This window comes from Alligator mississippiensis, chromosome 16, assembly GCF_030867095.1.
Source record: "Alligator mississippiensis isolate rAllMis1 chromosome 16, rAllMis1, whole genome shotgun sequence".
Lineage (NCBI taxonomy): Eukaryota > Metazoa > Chordata > Crocodylia > Alligatoridae > Alligator > Alligator mississippiensis.
The window spans coordinates 1,256,463-1,276,591 of record NC_081839.1 but is presented as its reverse complement, the minus strand read 5'-3'; the positions used below and the strand labels follow the sequence as shown (position 1 = coordinate 1,276,591).

Sequence of the window (20,129 nt, the reverse complement as noted above, 5' to 3'; positions counted from 1 at the left end):
AGATTGGCCTCAAAAACTAAAGGAAACTTATTGGAAATGTTGGGGCTGTTTTAAAGTGGGCATTTGATGGAGACTGTAGCCAGGTGAGGTTGACCATTCACAGAAGTTTTATGAGACCAGTATGGAAGTGTCTCAAAATACTCTTCTTTTTTTTTTTTTTTTTTTTTTCTAAAGGGGCATTAGTGATCCTTTACATGAGACTTAAGCACATCTCTTACCAAACCTGCATTGAGAAATAAGTTTCTACATCCTTGCTTGTTTGAAAAAAACATGTCTGTTTTAATTTCTGTGCAGTTACCTTAGTGGATGGTGAATGGTGAGGGTATTTCAGTGTAATGCAAAGGGCTTTTATGGTTGTTTGAAAATTGAGGGCTGGTGGATCTTCTGTGCAGCTCCCTTCTGTGTTGATGGTGAGAAAAATAAGGGCTCTAAATTCAATTCTCCCTGGCATCTTGTTTAAGGTTGCTAAAGCTTGAAGTATTTACAGTGTGACTTGTGAGCATGACAATAACTTTCTTCTTCTGCAAAGCTGTGATTGCTTACAAACTTGTTTGGGTCATTGTGAAGTAGCCTTTGCAGGGGTGGGCTTTTGCAAACAGCATAGTAAGAGAGAATTATTTTTGAAAAACAGTATTTTCAGCCCCACCCTGCCTCTTTCATTGCTAGTTATTGCTGTGTTCCAGCTTAATTTAAGCAAATAACGTATTTACTTAAAACGTAAGTATAGGATGGAAATATCTTCCTTCTGCTATGGGACAAAGCTGTTAATTTGGGAGTTGTGTTAAAATCAAATAATGTAAGGATCTCAGTAATTAGGTTTATTATCCTCTGGGTTTGCCAGTGCTGTATCCAAACTCTTCTGACAGCTGTGCTTGTAACAATGTATATTTATTTAACCACATGATGGAGTTAAATTGCTCATATTGAACTAGAGTTTCAAATCGCTGTTGTGAGGCACTCCACAAGCACAAAAGAGTCTATAGTTCAACATCCTAGTCCATGTGGACAGACCATTTCAGTAAGCATGAGATAATATGGAGCATGTGGTCTGCACTCAACACACCTGGATTTGCAAAGACTTTTCTCCACTTCCTGACAGACATCTCAAAACTTCGTGATATCAGATGCAAGTCCCACCAGGTAAACAGTGCTTTTCCCCTGCAGATACTAGATCTTCACTACAGTGTAGTAACACTGCTAATGTGGTGGTCGCTGCTGGCAACTACTATCTTTTGGTTTCTTCTCCTTGAGAAAGTGTGACAGAAGCTGCCTCCAGACTTAGTAGGCTGAGCACACTTCTGAAACAGAATTGTTAGTCTCTTAGGATATGTATTTGTGATGCCTTAGGGGTAAGGGAGGGGAGGGGAGGGAAGAGCTTGGTTTTCTAAACCAGAGCGGTTCGGGGATTGCAATGCTGACTCCTAATGGAAAGAATGCCTTTGTGTCACCCACACAGAATGCTGGCCTCTTAGAATGCATTTGAGAGGGACCCAAACCAGTACTGAGGTCATGAACGGTCATGAGTCGTTTCAGCATGACCATGAGATGCCTTCCCCAAAATCATGCATTCACTCAAAGCAGCCCAGCCCATTAAAAATTGAGCAGAGCACATGGAAGTATCCACAACACAACAAGGACCAAGGTTTTAACAGCACTCTTGAGAGTGCTGTCGTGGATAGTTAGGCCATCATTCTTGAGTTGGGGCCTACATTGCAGTGGGTTTGCCTCTGCTTCCCAGAAGCAAGATTTCAGCGTGTCATACTGATCCTAATGACTGTTGCAGCTATTTCTTCTGTTTGAGAATCACTGCTTTGCATTCTCTTTCTGATACCATCTCCTGTCCCACTGCTCAGTGACTGAAGTGCAGCGATGGAGGGCCAGAGAGAGATTCTCCCTTCCTCAAAATGGTGACTCTGCTCAAAAGTTGGCCGCTAGAGGCTGCTAAAGACTGATGCAATGTGTGACCCGCCTAACTACCTTGAGGACAGGAATACCTCTAGGGACAAACTGCGCACCAACCAGACCTGAGCTCTTCTAATTTCAAAGTACTATTCAGAGTACTAATTTTCCATTCACTCTTCTGTCTGCATCCCCAGTCCTTCTGTAAGTTAGGTGAGGAAGATGAGCTCCCAGCCACACAAGGGAGTCACCAGGACAGTGAGTGACTGACTGGAAAGGGATTGGAAGTGCCATGAAGAAATGGAAAGATAAGCAGGACAGCCCCTCCAGAACCAGACAGACCAGCAGACTTTACATGTTACATATTTTTAGACTCATTTACTAGTATCTGGTGCAAGTTCCATAAAATAGGAGCAAGCTGCTTGCATTTCCTGGCCCTGAGCAGGGCCTATAGCAACATGCCAAACCGTCACAAAGTCTGCAGTATTGTAGACTTGGGCTGTCTGTACCAGAAAGTGAATTACAGGTCTTGATTTATAATCAAACAGAAGCATTACTCAGAGCTGCTGCTGAACTCTGGTCCAGAAATCCAGGAGCCTTACTTACGTCTTTTGGAAAACACAAGAGGGAGAGAATACTTTTATGCGGTTGCTGGAAAGCTTTTATTAAAGAGATAAAATGTCATTGAACTGGATTCCATAGCTTGTGGTTTTAGATACTGTACCAAGGGAGGGCGAAGGTGCCGTGTGGTTAGCCATTTGGGAAATAAATGGCACGTTGATTTCAGACAAGACCTGTAATTTGTTAAATGTCACCTTACTGGCAACAGATTTAGGCATGACGCTCTGTCAGCAGGGAGGGTAGTGAATGGGCCTTCATAGAAGGTCAGCACACCATAATTCTAAGAAACACTTAAATAACAATGGCATTTAAAAAAAACCCCAAAATAAAAACCATGCTGAGTAATATGGACATATTGGGCAATGGACTTTTTTGAACCAAGAACAACACCAGGCCAATGGCCAAGACCCAGCAGGCCACCAAGGAATACCATGTGGACTGGGAATGGTATTTGCACAGTATAATAAACGATTCATGGAAGACCCAAAGAGCACGTTGGAACATCAGGGCCTTTTCATCCTCAACAATCTTTATTTATGTGTTTATTTTTCATGGAAACACCTCCAAATTTAGGGCAGGAGCACTCTAGAAGCAGTATGCTCAGATTCCAGAGCTATGTTACTTATTCCCTTAGTCATGTATTTCCCTCTGCCTGATGCAAAGAAGCGGTGTTGATGGGCTCTAAAAGGACATGCTTCCACCTTTTCTTTGTCACGATGCACAAAAACAAAGCAATCTAAAGGGTTGGAGGATTCCTGCCTGAGAGGCAAATAAAGTACCTCCTTGAGCTGTACCATGGGCTATCGCCTACCTAATGACATGCTTGTTGCATAAGTCTGTGACTGCTGGCTCAGACATTTGGTTCATGCACTGGGGAAGGAAAATACTATGATGGAAGAATGGGTTTGAACAAAATAAGCATTACCTTGAATCATTGCTAGAGTCTCAAATGGATCGTAGGTGGGATTTTCTTTGGAGTTCAGAACTATATGGTGGCTGACTTTCCCCCCACTCCCCATTCTCTTGGAAATTCTGAAATATCCCATGAGGGATTGCTTGTATGACATTCCTGGCTTGATGGATTTCAGGAAACTTCAGAAATCTCATGCAAAAGCATGATATACAATCATAAATCAGCTATGCAGGCACAAGTGGTCTCAAGCAGAATCTGAACTGACGGGTTCTTCTGTATCCCGAGCATCTGGAGTTTAACCCCAAGTTAATGAATACCAGAGTCTTTCAGACAGTGCCCGAGGAACACAGGAATCCAAGTCTGTGAGCCTGAATGGCTGATCTGCTTTGCAAGAGATGCTGGACATGAATCGGTCTCCTTTTAGTGATGTGACAGCAGAGATCATTCTTTCTGTGTCCGCTGGAGGCCACTGCAAACCTCATGTAAAAAAAAAAAAAAAGGCACCAGCTGGAATAGATGGCAAATAGTTCACTATTTTTATAGAGAGACTGTGGGCAGTTCTGGAAGTTGGATCACCCTAAAACAGCATCTTTGCTAGCTGAGTTAAAGGAGCAGTGCCCATGGGTAACTTAAAGCCAGTAGATCACTTCAGGCTATTGTCTCATCAGATTGCATTGGGTGGTATGGACAGACCTGCTCATTGCTTGAGATGAAAAATCTCTTAGGAAAAGACAGGTTTTACTAGTCCCTTTGCTGAGCAAGTGGGATTCCCATAGAGATATGAGGAGCTCCAGAGTGACTTTCTCTGCTTTTCCATTTAAGCAGTAAGTCAGGTCTTATACAGAGAAGAGACTTCTTCCCCACAGTCATGACAGCCACAACTCTGACCTCTCCTGTGAAAAACTCGTTGTACTCCTTGTTCAGTGACCACATTTGCTCCCTGGAGGCATGCCTGTTTCCTGGCATTATGGATGTTCATCTAGAAGAAGCAGGATTGGGCAGAGAGGCTGGCACTGAGAACAGCTTGAGGATTCTGAAAAGGTGTAAAGAGGAGACAAGACAGCTGGGGTGTAGGGAGAGACCCCATGATAAGCATTGCCACCTTCTTCATTGTCAACTAAATAATACCCAAAGTGGTTTGGCTTTTAGCAAAGGCTACTGGAAGGGACTGACTGCTGTGCTGGCCAGAGGAAACTGGTCATTGTCAAAGGAAATGCTGCCAAGAGTCCACAGGACCAAGTCCAAGTTGATTTTTGGAATTAAAATAAGAGCAGGTCTGTGACCAGTTGCAACTGGTGTGAGTAGGGACTTCTGCCCCTTTCACTTCGGGGTGGGCAAAATGGTGTCAATGAAATGAGAATGTGCCCTGGCTCCTCACCCAGCCCACCTGGAATCTTCCCGAGGAATGGGAAATAGTATGGTTGCTTCTGTGGCTGCCTTTGCAAATGTAGATGGGGCCAGGACCAGGAGATGCCAGAAATGGCCTGAGCCAATTCATTCTTATGAGCTTTCTGATCTGATATTTTTGCAAATTTGAGACTTTTGGATAAGCCTCTGGACTCCAGATTTCTATAGGACCAGTCATCACACATGAGTCCATGCACATATGAATCACCTCTTCCACCTCTCCAGGGAGAAAACACTGTGGTCTGGAGGATGTTGCAGCTTGGAGTTTTCTTTCCAAGCTTATGCATAATGCATAAAGGCACAAATTTCAGAGAAGGTCAGTATCCCACGTAGTTTTGAACATCATGAAAGCAAAAAAACAAAAAGCTGAGGAAAAGTCACAGTGTGGTGAGAAGACAATCTGGATGCCAAGAGTGCTTTCATGCAGTGATTTGGGGTGTCACGCTACAGAAATGGGTGCTAAGAGTATTTTTTTGTCAATTTTCCAAGCAACTGTGTTTATTCCATGTATTACATGTCTGCTTCAGGTTCCAGAGACCAGCTGACTCCCACTATTTAATAACAATCTTCAGGTGGGTTAGGCCAGGTAACAGAGATGTTCCCTTCAGCACTGGGGAAGCTTTAGCTTTGGTTGTCTTCCTGAACAGCACTCCTCTGCTTTGAGGACTGAGGGGGAGATACTTTGTGCATGAGAGCAGCTCTGAGCATTTAATGTCATTATCTAACCAGCTGTGAATGAGGGCTCAGCTGTGTAGCTCTGTACTCTGGGTTCTGTTTGAAACTTCATCTCTGCAGCAAGCTGGATCTCTTGTGAGAGAAACAAAGTGCTCCCTCTTCCAAGGGCAACACTTGTGTCCTTTCCCACCCCCGGAGCGTGGGCCGTGCAAACATCTCTGTCGAATCTACTCATTCCTGTGACAGCTGTAATTAGCTTTGATAGAATAGCTAAAGAATACCACAGGCAAACACTTGGAGGGAGCTAGTACTAGGATGCATTTGCCTCCCCGTGGTGTAAGAGAGTCTGTGTGGAGGACGCAGCATTTACATTTCCATGCATGCTCCTAGAGTCTGAATCCTCTCTGTTTAATTTAAGATTTGGGGATGAGCAGTGAAGACTTGGAAAGGGTTTCTGAGAAGACATCCCATGGCTCTAAGCCCTGTTGCCAAAAATGCAGTAATCCTGCAGCAATCTTTTATTCCCCCACCAGAACATAAGTAGGAAATCTTGACCTGAAAGATTAGGGTTTGGCTACTGTCCTAAACTCAGCTCATTTGATCCCGAAGATCTTAACTCTACATGTGTCCAACCAGAAAAACGGTTGCACACGGCCATGCCAACCTGTTTGTGCCTTGTGTACCTTTGCATGCTTTACCCTCTGCCTGAATCTGCCTTATATGAACTGCCCACCTGTTTTCATGGCAACAGCAATAAGCACCTGCAGCTGAAGAATTTCCATGGCAATTCATAGAAACCTTTCTCCTCTGCCAGAGATTCTCTATCAGTCTCTCTTTCTCTGCAAGTCTTGCTACCATTTGCTACCAGTCTTTGAATTCTGGGGCAGTCAATCCAGCACCAGGGAGTTCATGCTTGGAGCTCCTTGGTGAGTAATCCATAATCTCTCTGGAACAGGTTACCCCAAGAGGTTGTGGAATTGCCATCCTTACAAGTGTTTTAGACCCAGATAGACAAAGCCTTGGCTGCGATGATCCAGGTGCTGCTTTGAGCAGGGAGTTGGACTAGATGTGACTTCCTGAGTTCCCTTCAGCCCTCATTTTCTATGATTCTATGTTCTGGATTAGAAACAGGCTGTGTTCCAAAACAGCCCAAGATCCATGTGATCCAGGCAGTCTCTTCAACAGACTTCCAGCATCTTTATTAAAAGGGTGATGTATGATAATGGATTTTGAACACTTGATGCTTTTCTGCCCTCATTCTATAAGAGACACCAAACAGCAGACACCTTGAAAACGGCTGGCAGTTTCCCTTGAAAGGACCTTTTATCTGGAATGTATGGTAGTGAGTGATCCAAAGACTCAGAATTTACTGGCTTCTGTAGACAGCAAGATCATACCTGTCTTTTAGACAGACAGGGACAACAAAAGGTATGATGGTATGGGAGGAAGGCAAAAGTTAAATGAAAGGTTAGGACTGATGATGAATTCCATTAATGAATTAAAGGCCTTAATGCTAGAATGCCCCACTTTCCTGGACATATGAAAAAAAATATCTTTTTTCCAGACAGCAAAGGAAGAAAATTGTGTGTGGCTAAAGTCTAGTGGAAAAAAAATCCTTAAGTGGTCAAAACAGGCATGTGTCTTCAAAAGATGATGCATAACTCAGATGTCAGTTATGCAATTTAGTTCTACTGGATAGAGTTGCTTTGGAGAAAAAATGTCTAGACTTTGAGTCCTTTCTTTCATGGGTCTCAGATTAAAAATAACAACTGGAGAGAATGGGGTGGAGGGGTAATCTGCAATATTTATTTCCACCCCTGTAACAGGTGTGAAAGAAATGCAGATAAGTCTACTTCTGTGGCATTTCGTGTGTGAAAAAACATGTGGAATAATGTCCCACTCAGTAAGATTCAAACTCTTACCTATATGGATGCAGTAGAAAAGCTTGAAAAGAGGTTTGAGTGTTGTGCTCCTTTCCCTAAATACTGGCCACAAGATGCAAGAGTCCTGTTCTGCTGTTTTCAGAGAGCTGAATTTGGAGGGAGCAGTATTTTAATACTATAACCGAAGATACCCAGGTGCAATACAGTTGTTCCACGTGATCTATTATGTTTCCCTCTTAGTGCCAGGTAATCTTGGTTCCTACCACCAAAAAAAGTTAAACCTCTTGAAACATTTTTCTTCAGGTTAAACTTCTCAAGTAGTAGTTTGTACATCATTTGTCTGTAGATCATTGGTGGTCTGCAAAGAACAGGCTATCTGCACAGTAATGGCTTTCCTCGTTTCCATCTGCTAAATTGTGTTAGATGGCTAAACATATGTTAAATTTCTTCCTGCTGTTTCTTTTCCACATAGGCAAATTGTGCTAGTTGCCACAAGGAATTTATGCAGGAGCGAATGAATGAGAACAGAAGTGGACCCTCTGACTGCCAGTAAGAGAGGAAATGTCCACAGAACAAGCTCTCATTAATATCTGATCAGCACTTGGACAAATTTGGGAGACCTTATGCTCTGGATCGTTAAGAAGCCTGAATCCCTTTGTGCTGTTACAGTGCACAGTACAGGGAATTTCTCTGTGCTCCTCACAGAAGTCTGTAGGTAGAGCAGACAGCTTCACAGGCTTCAGTTGCTGGAAGGCATTGGTTAAAAATGCTGAAAGAGTTAACTCACTACTTCATCCTTCCGAGGTAGGGAATCTGAATTTCACAGCTTACTATGTATGGATTTTTAAGATCAGACCTTACAAAGTGACGCTCTGTGTATTGTGAATGGACACTAACCATTCGTTGGCTCTTTCCGTAAGAAGCAAGGTTTGCTTCTGTGATCCTTGCCAAGATGTTTCCTTCTCCCTGCTGTTTTGCACTCTGCTGTGTGCTTGGCAGCTTTCTCCATCACAAAGGTGGCTATTTTGGTGGTGCAAGATGCATGCAGTTCATTGAGTCCTTCAGTTTCCTTCCAGTTGAAGGCGTTATAGAGACATAGGCAGACAAGGTTCCTTGGGTGAATTTGATATCTTTTATTAGACCAACCCAAATAGTTGGAGACATGGCACTCTTTGAAGTCATCTTTATGAATCTGTGGCTGGGGGGAAGAGTGGGGCAGCTCATGTTAGTCTGTGTCATGCTGAATGCAAATGCATAGTATCTCTGCGTTGACATATTACAACACACAATCTGTTCAATAGCACAGTGCAAAGCTCTAAGAACAGGAACGTCTGTAGCTGATCAAATTGTCAGAGTCTCTGCCTCTGGAAGAGGCCGAGAGCAGATGCTTCTGGTGCGCTAATAAAAGAGTTGGTGAAAGATCAACAACCAGTCAGTGCTCCATAAGAAAGGTCCCTAGGATTTTAGTGTATACATAGTGTCTGCCCACCTACACGTGTGATTTCAGAGCCTTGAGCACTTCCAGCGCTTCCTGTATGAGACAATTCCTGTTAACACAATTGCTAAAAACCCCTGGACGACACACGAGGAGGATTCGCCTGCATAGATAGATCCTACGCATCACTTGAAAGAAATAGCCTCTGTAAAGTATCTTTTGTTTTTAAACTCTTCCAAAGCCCCAACAGTTTTGGGAAGTGACCTACTGCTCAGCGTATGCTGAGTACAAGAAGTCGGTAAGCTGTGTTATTGTCATCAGTGGTCTGGGAGGTGTCTTCTCATAAAGTGAAGGGATCAGAAAGCGAGACCTGTGCCAAAGTGATTTTACTGCATGCTGGAAATGCTGTGGGCTCCCAGCACCTGGGAAAGCTTCTCCCAGCAAGGCACGCAAGCCTCAGCATGGCATCGGTTTGGTCAGAGCAGCCTCCAGGCATCTTTTTTCCAGTCCAAGTCAGTTAATCCAGGTTCCCCTGCTGAGCTCCCACTGGCTCATGGAGCAAGAGTAGCTCATTGTTGCAAATGAGTTTAATCTAATGCTAGAAGTCTTTATTGTCTTTAATAGAAAATGGCATGAATAGCAAAGGAAAAAATGTCAGATGTTTCCTGTAAGGCCTTTTTTACAGCTCTCCTGAGTGAATGATTACAACACATGCTGGGGAGATTTTTGAGCAGGGTGGTGGTAGGGACAAGGAGGTCTGGCAGCACTTTACACCTCCATCTGCAGGCCTCATTACAATGAGTTACTTAAGGAAGAAAACAACTCAGGCTATCCATGGCCAGAGCACATTACTGCTTTCCATCCTCCTGGTCTCCAGAACCTGACCTTCCCCAGAGAAACAAAGCATAACTGAGAGGGGCTAGGGAGGAGTTAGTTTTAAAAAGGCCTCCCTGAGCCAACTGTCTACAGGATTTTGAGCCTGGTACATTTAACCGGCCTAGAACTTGTAAAATCAAACCAAATCTGTCTTCCCCTTTGTCTGTAGGGACACCTATGGGTCTTCCCTTTCATGTGCTGGATCACAAATGACCCCTTACACCACTGGAAGCTTAGCCGACGTGCATTTGTTCCATGGCATCTACCCAGCAGAATAATTCTTACTCGCCTCACGTTACTTATGATTTTTACGTTTGTCTGGGGGCTAAAAGCTGAGTAGAAGACAAAGAGAATATGAATGTGTTCTCTGCGTATGTGTTGTTTTATTTATGGGAGCTTTCCTTCAGATGTTTGAAGGCAGCTCTGCCTATTTTACTTTCATATTCAAATATATATTCATCTTTTTCAAAAGGATACAGCAAGCATTCATAGTTGTTTCTATACAGTATCGTTGGGGTGGTATAAACCCCATCCTTCTGAATCTTTCAGCATGCCCTCAGGGTGTAAAATCAATGTTCCCTTGAAAATGGGACTCGTAGGCAGGAGGAACTTGTCAGTATAACTTTTAAAATCCTCATCTGGGAGTTTGGGAACTTTACGAGGCTGAAGATCGAATCTGTAATACTGGTGCATTACCCTGGGCTCTTTGCGCACCCCTCCACACCTTCAGCAACACTGCTCTGGGCATCCCTCCGAGCAGAATCTGTATCAAGCTGATGATGTTGCACCATTTCGCAGGGAAGAGTTACAATCCCAAACTGGCCAAAGGGAGTGGTGCTTTGGGAATAAGTGAGAGGAAGCTGGGTCCTGCGGGACTAGCCTTGTTTGAACTGGTGCCATGTTGTAGGACTGTCGTGCTGCAGCTTCCTCCTAAGAAATATAATCCTGCAGCATATCCCTCATGCTATGGCCCTGTGATCATGGGACTGAACTGCATCACTCTGCCCCACTGCGAACATCCTGCTGTCAGTTGATGCCGTATCACCTCAGAGAGATCATTCGTCCTTCTTCCATATGGTTTGAGGGGTTTAAAGCTAGCAGGACTCTGAGATACAAACCTTCTGGTTGGCCATCAGGTGCAAGCCTTTTTTCTTGAATTCTCCCTCTCTTTTGACCAATGTCATCTCTTGATGGGCACCTGCACCTCTGTAGGGGGGATGATAGAGAGTAAAAGCTAAAAGAACAGAGGTGGGAGAAGAGTCTCAAGGGAAACACAATGATCAGCAGGTGAAATGATCTTTTGTCTAGTCTCCAGCACTGGTCCAAAGCCAGTCCTTCTAGCTGTCAGACTGAGGGGGAAAGGGGTGTTGGTGTTACTACCGAAGATGTAGCACAGTCCAGTGCGTGAGGCCTGGGACTGGGACCCAGGAGACTGAGGCTTTATACCAAAATCTGCCACTTACCCCTTGGGTGACTTTGGGCAATATACCTTATCTCTGTACTGGTGTTTCATGGTTTGTAAAATGGAGAAAATGTTCACTTTTTGTTCATCAACACATATAAGTATCCTCTGCTTGGCTGTACTGCCTTGCATTGGATGGGGACTTTTCCTTCCATCCTTAATTGCCATGATGTTTTTTCACCTCTGCTTTTACATACCGTTTGTGTAAAACCTCTCTCAACCATGTACAATACCAGGGTATTCAACAAGAGCATAGGATCATCCTTAATATTATCATTCATCTATGCAAAACACTTTTAAAATGTACCATGTAAAAATGCTGATCTAAAGCATGTTGGTGTTTTCATGCTCCCTGACTCAACGTATGGGATCGGTTATTTTCCCTTATGTTCTCTGTCTTACTTGGCAAATATCTTCCATACTCTGCATTTCTAATTGAGTTTATAACGAACACGAACTCCTTGTTTGTGCAGTAGCTTGTCCGGTGATGTCAGCTGTGCTCTGGGAAAGCGAGATGCGTGCTTACCTTCCACTGCATTGGGTGCAAACATATTGTTACGCTAGCATATAAGCAAGCACTGGCTGCTGGTCATTATCTCAGCAATGTTTAATAAAAAAATCAGACACTGAAACTGGGGAATGATTTTCCCCATTAGCTAATGGGAAGGGTATGTAGACTACTTCTTAATGTGTCCTTTTTAAGCAAAAAAGGGTAGCAGGCTTTGACTGAACACTGTCTTCTCTGCTACTATGTATTTATACTGCATTTGAATGGTGCCTTTAGAGGAGCTTTTAGCTCCCTGATCCAAATAAAGAAAGGTGTAGGATGAGTCCAAGGAAAATAAGGGTAGAAATTACCTCACCCTGTGGGGACATGGTGTACTCACTAAACTCCAAAGAGCTTTGTAGAAACTAGCAGTATTTTCCTTTGTACGAACATGCTCCTACTATGAATGGGAGCAGAAATGCTTCCAGAAGCTGTTCCAGAGGGAAGAGAAACAGCTTCTATCTTAAGTTCGCTACGTTCCTAGAGTTAGTATTATGGCTTATCTCCATTAAATAGATGTAATATTATTTGCGCTGCATTTTTCTTTGATGTGGGCAAGATGAAACCTAGCTGTCACTAATCTCCACTATATTGATCTGTATGGAAAAGGAGCAGGGGTGAGCTCTGTGTCCTTGAGCTTTCCTGAGTTCAGAGAGCAGCTTGAGACTTCTCTCTGCAGGGAGCGGGGCAGGCTTCAGGCTTTATTCTTGCAGAATGAACTGGAGGTTGTGATGCAAACCTATGTCTGAGAAGTGGCCCCTGAGCCGTTGGTGTTGCTGCATTGTTTTTCCTTTTGAGGCTTCCATTTCCAAGCTAAACAAGGTTGAGGGGAACTGAAAGTTATTGCATGTGATAGAAACAGGGCAAGTGATATGCGTGGGGTTCTGTTTCTAACATGCCCATCTCCTGCATCAAGGGCTGGTTCTGGCTCTGAACATACAGGTTCCCAAGTCTCACACCCAGAGCCATCGCTGTTAGCACTCTTAGTGTAGAGGCCAAGGGAATGGAAACTGCCCTTCCCTTCAGTCCTTAGACCTTAACTCGATGGCAGCGGGGCAAGCCAGTGATTCCCAGCCAAGGTGTTGCAGCACCCTGGGCTGCCTTGAGATCCTTTCAAAGGTGCTGTGGGGTACCATGCAATGTTAGCTCTGTTAGGTGTGCACACATGATTCACAAGATAAACCCAGAGATTTCAAATAGGAATTCATGTAAAAAATGTTCTGACCTGTTATGGTCTTTCTGAGTTCTTTGCACCAGAAGAAGTGCTCTATTATTTTTATATAGTCAAAAAAGAGGTGAAAACTAAGATTTGGCATTTTCTGAGGGGTGCCTGCAGTCTACAAAGGTCGGGAAGCACTGGGCTAGGTGGATAGTGGAAAACGCTCTAAGCTGTCAGAGCTGCCTAGCTAGCCTGATTCAGTGTTAGTCTGGCTTTCTGTACTTCAGCAGGTAACAAAAGTAGCTATAGTAATTCCTCTCTCCACCACCCGAATGCATTAGGGAGTGTTTTGCTAACTGCTCTACCACACTGCTTAGAAATGGAAGGTTCAGCTCTGGGATCTAATTAACAAGGTCTCCAAGCTCCACTGATAATTTTGTTAGTAATGAACTGCTTGGCAGGAAATGGAGGAGGTGTGGGCAGTCTGTTAGGAGCCGTCCCAAAAGATCTCTGCTTTGTTGCTGGCCGAGAGAGTCGGGGTCACAAGCAGTCACCCTGACTGCAGTTAGTGCATCCGTCACTTCATTTTGTAGGATCAGGATAACTGGAAGGAGGAGGTGTCCCCTGAGACCATGCCGGATGCCATCCAACCCAGGTTTTTTCTTCTCTCCCTTACTGTCACTTTTTTGCTTTTCAATCCATAGGCTAAAAAATGAAACTAACTAGTGTGTAACGTACTGCTGGTTGTGTGTTAAATCACTGTGGCACATTTCGAGGACTTTTACCTTCTGGGGTAACCAACAGACTGTTCAAACCTCAGGCAAAGCATCAGGCAGCCGCATGATTGGGCTACCAGTGCTGAATCCTACACAGAAGACTCAGGATCACTGCTGATAGTTCCCTCAAATGCTTCATGGGTTCAGTTGCTGATCCCCTCACAGCCCTGGGACTATGTCACTCCACACACTGAATGTCCATGGTCCTGCAAGTGTCTGGTTCGGAGAGGGGACATGGGGAGATTGGAGACATTTCTGTTTCGGACTGAAATCTTAGTAACATAAGTGTCCAGTTGTGCAGAACTAACAGGGCAGAAAAATAAAGCTCTCAGTAACCTAGAGAACTAACTCCCATGGTGTCCGACCTGGTTTCACCATTTGGCCCTCTTTCCTGTGCTTTTTCTTTCTTTCTGTTTGGAGGATGGCACATGTCCTGGTTGTCTCTCGCACCTGGGTTTGATTAAGAGATGCAGAGGAGTTTGAGCAGAACAGCATGTGACATGGTTTCCAAACGTCCCCCTTTATGAGGTGTCTGACCTTTTTTTTTTTTTTTTTTTTTGGTGTCCTGATATGCAGTAACACCTCCCTTGGACTGCACAGAGCCAGTTTATTTCCTTTGGATTGAACATTTCCAGTTTTTTATTTTCATAGCACTGAGATTTTGATTGGCTGGTCTGTGCAGAGAGATATAGACTTTTATATACTTCTCCACACTAAGAGAAGCCTCTGGTGTGAGTTACTGCTGGGGTGACCTCACAAGGGACCCTTGTGTGCACTCCTCATTCCATGTGGGTTACGTCTCCTTTTCTGGAGTTTTATGACTTCCATTCCCTTGAAACAAACAGCTTTTTTTTAGAGAGTTGGCACTGGCCCTGGCCTAATGAGCCATCGGGCTTCTGTTGAAGTAATGTGCTTCCCATGAAAATCCATCTCCTCCACAACTGGCACTAATAAGCTCCCTTCTTGGCCATCTAGCAGAGGCCATGGACTGAATAGTTCACAGAGAGTGAACTCCTCTCTGGGAGATGTCTTCTTATGGAGGGATGAAGAGGTGTTAGCTATTCATGTTCTTGGGATAATGGGCTCTGCCTCTAGAGCTCAGTGTCTCTAGAGTCCAGTGTCTTTCACCAGCTCCTACTTGAAGTATAAATGAAAAAGAAAGTAGGTAGCATCAACCAGGCCTGGCTATGCACTGAGCAGCCCTCTGGAGAGGGGGTGAGGAGGTCACTGTGAGAGAAGAGTCATTGTGGTCTTGCTTTGATTTGTCAAAAAGGACCTAGAAATGATGACATTTTCAACATGGCTAGGACTCCGTAGTTGTGCAGAGCCCAAACTGAACCCCTTTTCTTAGCACTCATAAAGCTGGTGTAGTTGGTTCTCTGGTGGGTTCCTGACCTGGCAGCAGCCAGTACCAGTTGGCAGTAGCTGAATCATGTTTCAGACAAGAGTCATATCAAGACCACTCAACAGCTGCAAACTCTAGTAGTTTCAGTACAAGTCTGGGCTGCCTCAACAGAAACAAAATCTTTGTTCTGGCATTTACAGAACATCAAAGCAACCATGTTTGGGCTCCAACTTCCCTGAGCTCACATGTGCACCTTCACCAGCGCACACAACACTGCACATCTCCCCACTTCCTCTCCTCTTCCTCCCTGCAGTACATAGATGTGTGCTAGTTTTGTCTTCAGATGTCCCCAGCACTCAGGAGAGAATCCTAAAAGTTTTGGATCAGCATTCAGAGGTCCTGCGGCTATAGGGCACCATGATGTCATGTTCCCCCAAGCTTTCCTGTTCGTGGCGCCCCCGAGAGCACAGCATGATCGCAGAGCTTCCAGAATGCAGCTGCAGTAAGTCAGCTGTCACAGCCAGGCAGTGAGAATGCCCAGATGGTGAATTAGCTGAACTTTCATCACTCGGGTGACTCTTATATGACGATCAGTTTTATCCATGCCTTCTCATCGTGATGGCTCAGAGAGGCCCTTGTCTCAACCACTGTACGGTTGATTTATCCCACATCTGCCTTCTCAAGTGGAGTCTTGAATTGTTGTTTATTTGGCGCTGATGGAGGATGCAGCATGGAGGGCCCGTCACCCACAGAGAAGCGGCAGCAAAGCAAACTCTTGTGTTGCAGCCTTGCTCTGGAGGGCCCCTCTACAGGAGTCAGGTAGGAGCATATAGTCTTCATGGCCTGTCCAGTCACTAGTTTCTCTCCTAAGATGACTAACCAGGGGCCCAACTGGCACTGCTTATGTTGGTTTGGTTTATGCAGCCTGGACACTGTCTTCCAGTGGGGGCCTGGAGTGAGCAGCAACCTTTGGTCTCTGCACACTCCCTCAGGGAGTCTGCTGCTGCTCAGCCCCCTTACACAAGAAAAGCCAGGCACTTCCATTGAGCCTAAATGGCAGAAAGTGGTAATGTTTTCAACCTCTAATGGCTGGAAGTGAATATGGCAATATAGCCTCTGAGCTCAGGTGGTAGAAAAGCCTTTGGGTGGCCAAAGGGGCCTTTGCTGAAGCTGTAGCAGAACCTGGATGCTTCAGAAGTTCATATATTCCAGTTAGTGATGCTGGAAATGCTCTTAGGGATAGAGCTGTAAAACCCACTTCCCTTTTTCCTGCCTTTCCAAAAAACACCAGTCCAAGGTAGAGGCTATGTAATTCTGGAATTTTCTGACCTTCTTGGTACAGGCTGTTTTTTATTTTTTTTAAGAAGTCCTAAGCCTCTCTCTTGATGATTTTCTCATATTGTTTACTTTTGTAGCTTTCTCTGCGGACTAGCTGCCAGAAATGACGTCCACCCTAGTCCAGCATCAGAGAATAAGAACTTCAGAGGAAGGAATGCGACTTCATAAATAGCAAACCACAGCCACTAATGGGGAGCAGAAGCAGACCTGCAGGTTAACAGACTGTGCAGAAGCCCACACGTCCATGCCGCGCAGAGATTCCAACATGATCGCAACTCTAGCCTTCGCTTTCCTCCTGAGCCTCTGTTCTTTTACATCAAGTCAGATGACAAGTGTTGGAGGTAAGTAAGCTTTAATTACCTTTATGTTCTCAGACCTTTCTGCAAACCCCATTTTGCTGCCTAGAAGAGAGGAGAAAGGTGACAAGTCGGCTGCTTCTGGTGCTGCTTGAAATCTGTGTTTTGACTGCAGTTTTCTTTTGCCCAACAGTGTAAATGTTTTGGTGCTGGACTATATTCCTTCTCTTGGACAGGGAAAGTTTTGCGAATTAAACCTTTTCCTCTGGCATATGAACAGGACCAAATATGCGTTGTTGTTATGCTTCTTGTAAAGGTAACAGAAGGTGTCCATGGCAAGTAATCTTTGTTTTGCAAGTGATTAGATGAAAGACCCAGCTGGTACAGGATGCTGTGTGGCAGCTACCTGCGAATTTCTGCATGCTCTGTGCACACAAGCTTTCCCTGTGCGCTCTGTCTTCTAGGAACTCAGCTCTTTCTGGGATCCATTGCACTGGTCCACTTCTTGAGCAGGAGGTTGTTCCCTCTGTTGTTCAGATCTGGGAGACTGTGATTCGCACATCCAGCAGAGCCAGACCCAAAAGCCAAGTTCCAAACAGCAGACCGGGTGTGTGGTACTTGAGAGAGCCCAGGAATACGAATAGCAAAATAAGCAGTGGCAGCCTGGGGAAGCTGCATGTGGGAACACGGCCCCTTTTGTGTGAATTTGTATATTAAAACATTCTCCTTTGGGAAACAGCATCTTGTTAGCAGGGATGGACGAACCTGCTCGGGTCCAGCAGAAGCTGACTGGAACAGTGACGCAGAGCTTGCATGGAACGTCTTCTTCAGACTTAGTAATGACTTGACCCTCTCCCTGCCTATTCTCAGTCAGATGAGAAAAGTGACTTTCATTGGGTATATGGGTCTTAGGAAGATGCTTTTGTGATATTTTCGAAACCAAGGTGTGCTGGAGAGGGTACATATATCTAGCCAGACTTCAAGGTAATTATAAAGCAAGCCCTCCAGACTTTCAGGTTCAGGGACAACATGCTGTACAGGGGAACACAGCTGCTTCCCGAACCCCCATCCTCACCTATCTGACATCGTGTCTCTGGTATTGACATTGTGCTTCAGAGGAAGATGGCTCCTTCCAGCAGTAGTGCCCCTGACCAATTGCACAGAGCTGCACGTGGAAGGGAAATACACCTACTGCATTCTTTCTGCGGCTGCATCTCCACTGCAGCCACAAGCAACTGCAGGTCACATAACTGTACCCCAGTTAGTTTTAAATATGTTGGCTTCAGTACTGCTGGCTGGATAACTTGCTGCTGTGTGGAGTTTTGTTCAGACTAACCACTCAAGATACATTTTGCAACCCACACGGAGCTGGTATCAGTACTGGGTGACAAACACACGAGCCCCAGACATCCTTGGATCCCAGAGTAGAGAATACCCCAAGATACCAAAGAGAACAGCTCCTTTAGAAATGCCCTGGAAAGACTATGGAGAAGAATAAGTGTGCTGCTTTCCCACTTGGCATAGGGGGAGCATTGCAGATTGCAGCTTGTTCCATCCATCTTGGGCCCTTACTTTGTTATATATATTTAAGTGTGCCGTTCATATTTTCTACAACAGGATTTAAGCCCAGCTCCAGAGCCCCCCTGTCTGTCCACCCTTTCTCCCATAGGAAAGCCCAGGAAGATGCATGAGGCTTGCAGCCTGCCTTCAAAGATGCTTAAGTCCAAGCTCTAACAGAATAGGGTAGAGGCTGGGAAGAGGAGGAGGGAGGCAGGAGGAAGAAGGGAGAATGTATGAAATGCTGGCCTAGGGATCTGTGGCTGAGAATGTCTTGCCATTTGGTGCCCTGATTGTATTTACTTGAGAGAACTGGAAGATCACACCTGCTCTGGGCTGATGGGGCCCAAAGTACTCAGGAATTTATAGATCAAGAGTTGCCTTGAATTTCATCCCCAAACAAAGTGGGAGCCAATGCAGGTCGCTGACAAGCTCTGCTCAACAGGCAGCCAGTCATGGTTTCAAGTTCTTTGAGTGTAATGGTGCAGGATGGGCCCCAGGATGTCACCTGTAGGTGACAAGGCATGAATGATTGTGCCGTGTCTTAAATCACATGGCATTTTCCCCAGGCAGTTGGTCTTGAGGGTTGTACTCTCAAACAGAAGCACATGCTCTAGTTCAGTCCTTTGCAAACTATCTGATGTGGTGGACCGGCAATTTTTTTTCCAGTGGGCCAGGGGCCGGTGCCCGGTTCAGCCACTGGCAGCAACTGCGTGTAACAGCACTACACAACTGTGCGACTGGCTGTTTCTTTCTCTTTCCTCACCTCACACGACGTGACGTCACCTGGAGTGTTGGAACTTATGTACTGTGGCGCTATGACATATCAGTGTTATGCTTCTGAAAATATATTTCTTTCTTTCCTGGCAACTCGCTGCAGACTGGCGACCGGTGGCTCGCAGACCAGCACCGGTCCACGGACCACCACTTTGAGAAGCACTGCCCTAGATTTCCTTTTGATGCTGGTGATGACCCAGGAGACATTTTGCACAGCTCTGTTCGCTCTCCCTTGAGTTGCAGCCTGCAGACGCTGCCTCTTTGTGGGTGGGCACATATCCATTTGTGTTCCAAAAATCACTGCAAGGCAGTTTTCTATTCCAGTGGAAGCTGCTGCTGTGTGACAGGGAGAAAGCAAAGCTCCCTGCGTGACAGCATCAGGTAAAGAGGCAACTGTCACTCAGGGGCAGGGTTGGCAGTGCCCACATGCAGCAGCCCTGCTTTCTGTGCCTGGCAGCAGCTCCCCGACAGCCTGCTCAGCGAGCTTTCTGTGCTGCTCTTTCACATAAGCCTCCACTGCCTCGGGCTGTAAATTTGCCTCTGTCCTCCTATCCTCCTGGTCGGAAAGCCCTGCAGTGCCCAAATGGCACTAAACTGCCACATCAGTGGCTCTCCTAACCACTACATTGTCAGGCTAACCCGCGTGTTTGCTTGGGGATAAGTGTTACCTTGTGCACTGGGGTTTGGTCAGTTACCAAGAACGCTGCTCCTTGGACCATCATTCATCTCGTATTGGGATGGGCCCAGGAAACAGTTCGGGCATGAGGCTTCCCTGACACTGAGCTCTTGTGATCCAATTTGATGTTCTCTTTTGATTTAAAAAAACTCACATTTTATGTTAATGTTGCTGCCCTCTGGCCCTGGCTCTGTGCTGTGCAACAGGAATGGATTCTCCTTTGAGCCTGGGCCTGGGGAATGCTGTTGAACAGGGTATTTGGCAATGCTCAGAAAGGACAAAGTGGTAAGAACCCAGAATATACAAGCCAAGCAATAGTTGAGTAGGGCATGACTAGCAGCATCATCTGCAGGTCCTGACACTTGTGCTTTCTGTAGGAGGCGATGTTGGGCCCCAGATGCTGGCTGAGATGAGAGAGACGAACAGGGTGCTGCTGGAAGTCAGAGACTTGCTGAAGCAGCAGGTAAGTGAGAAAGGCCTTACACAC

General features: G+C 45.3%; 1 protein-coding gene across 4 annotated transcripts in view; it reads left to right on the top strand.

Annotated features, from left to right (window-relative positions):
- COMP (cartilage oligomeric matrix protein) overlaps positions 1-20,129 on the top strand; it is a 45,985-nt gene that overhangs the window by 9,763 nt on the left and 16,093 nt on the right. For 3 of the 4 annotated variants that reach the window (XM_019483967.2, XM_006271017.4, XM_014595744.3), the window contains 2 exons: positions 16,414-16,677; positions 20,020-20,105. In XM_019483967.2, coding sequence (XP_019339512.1) covers positions 16,581-16,677; positions 20,020-20,105 — 183 coding nt within the window. In that variant the 5' untranslated portion in view covers positions 16,414-16,580. Of the gene's footprint in view, positions 1-14,802; positions 15,818-16,413; positions 16,678-20,019; positions 20,106-20,129 lie in introns of those variants that run through there. The other variant, XM_019483968.2, reaches the window with a different exon arrangement.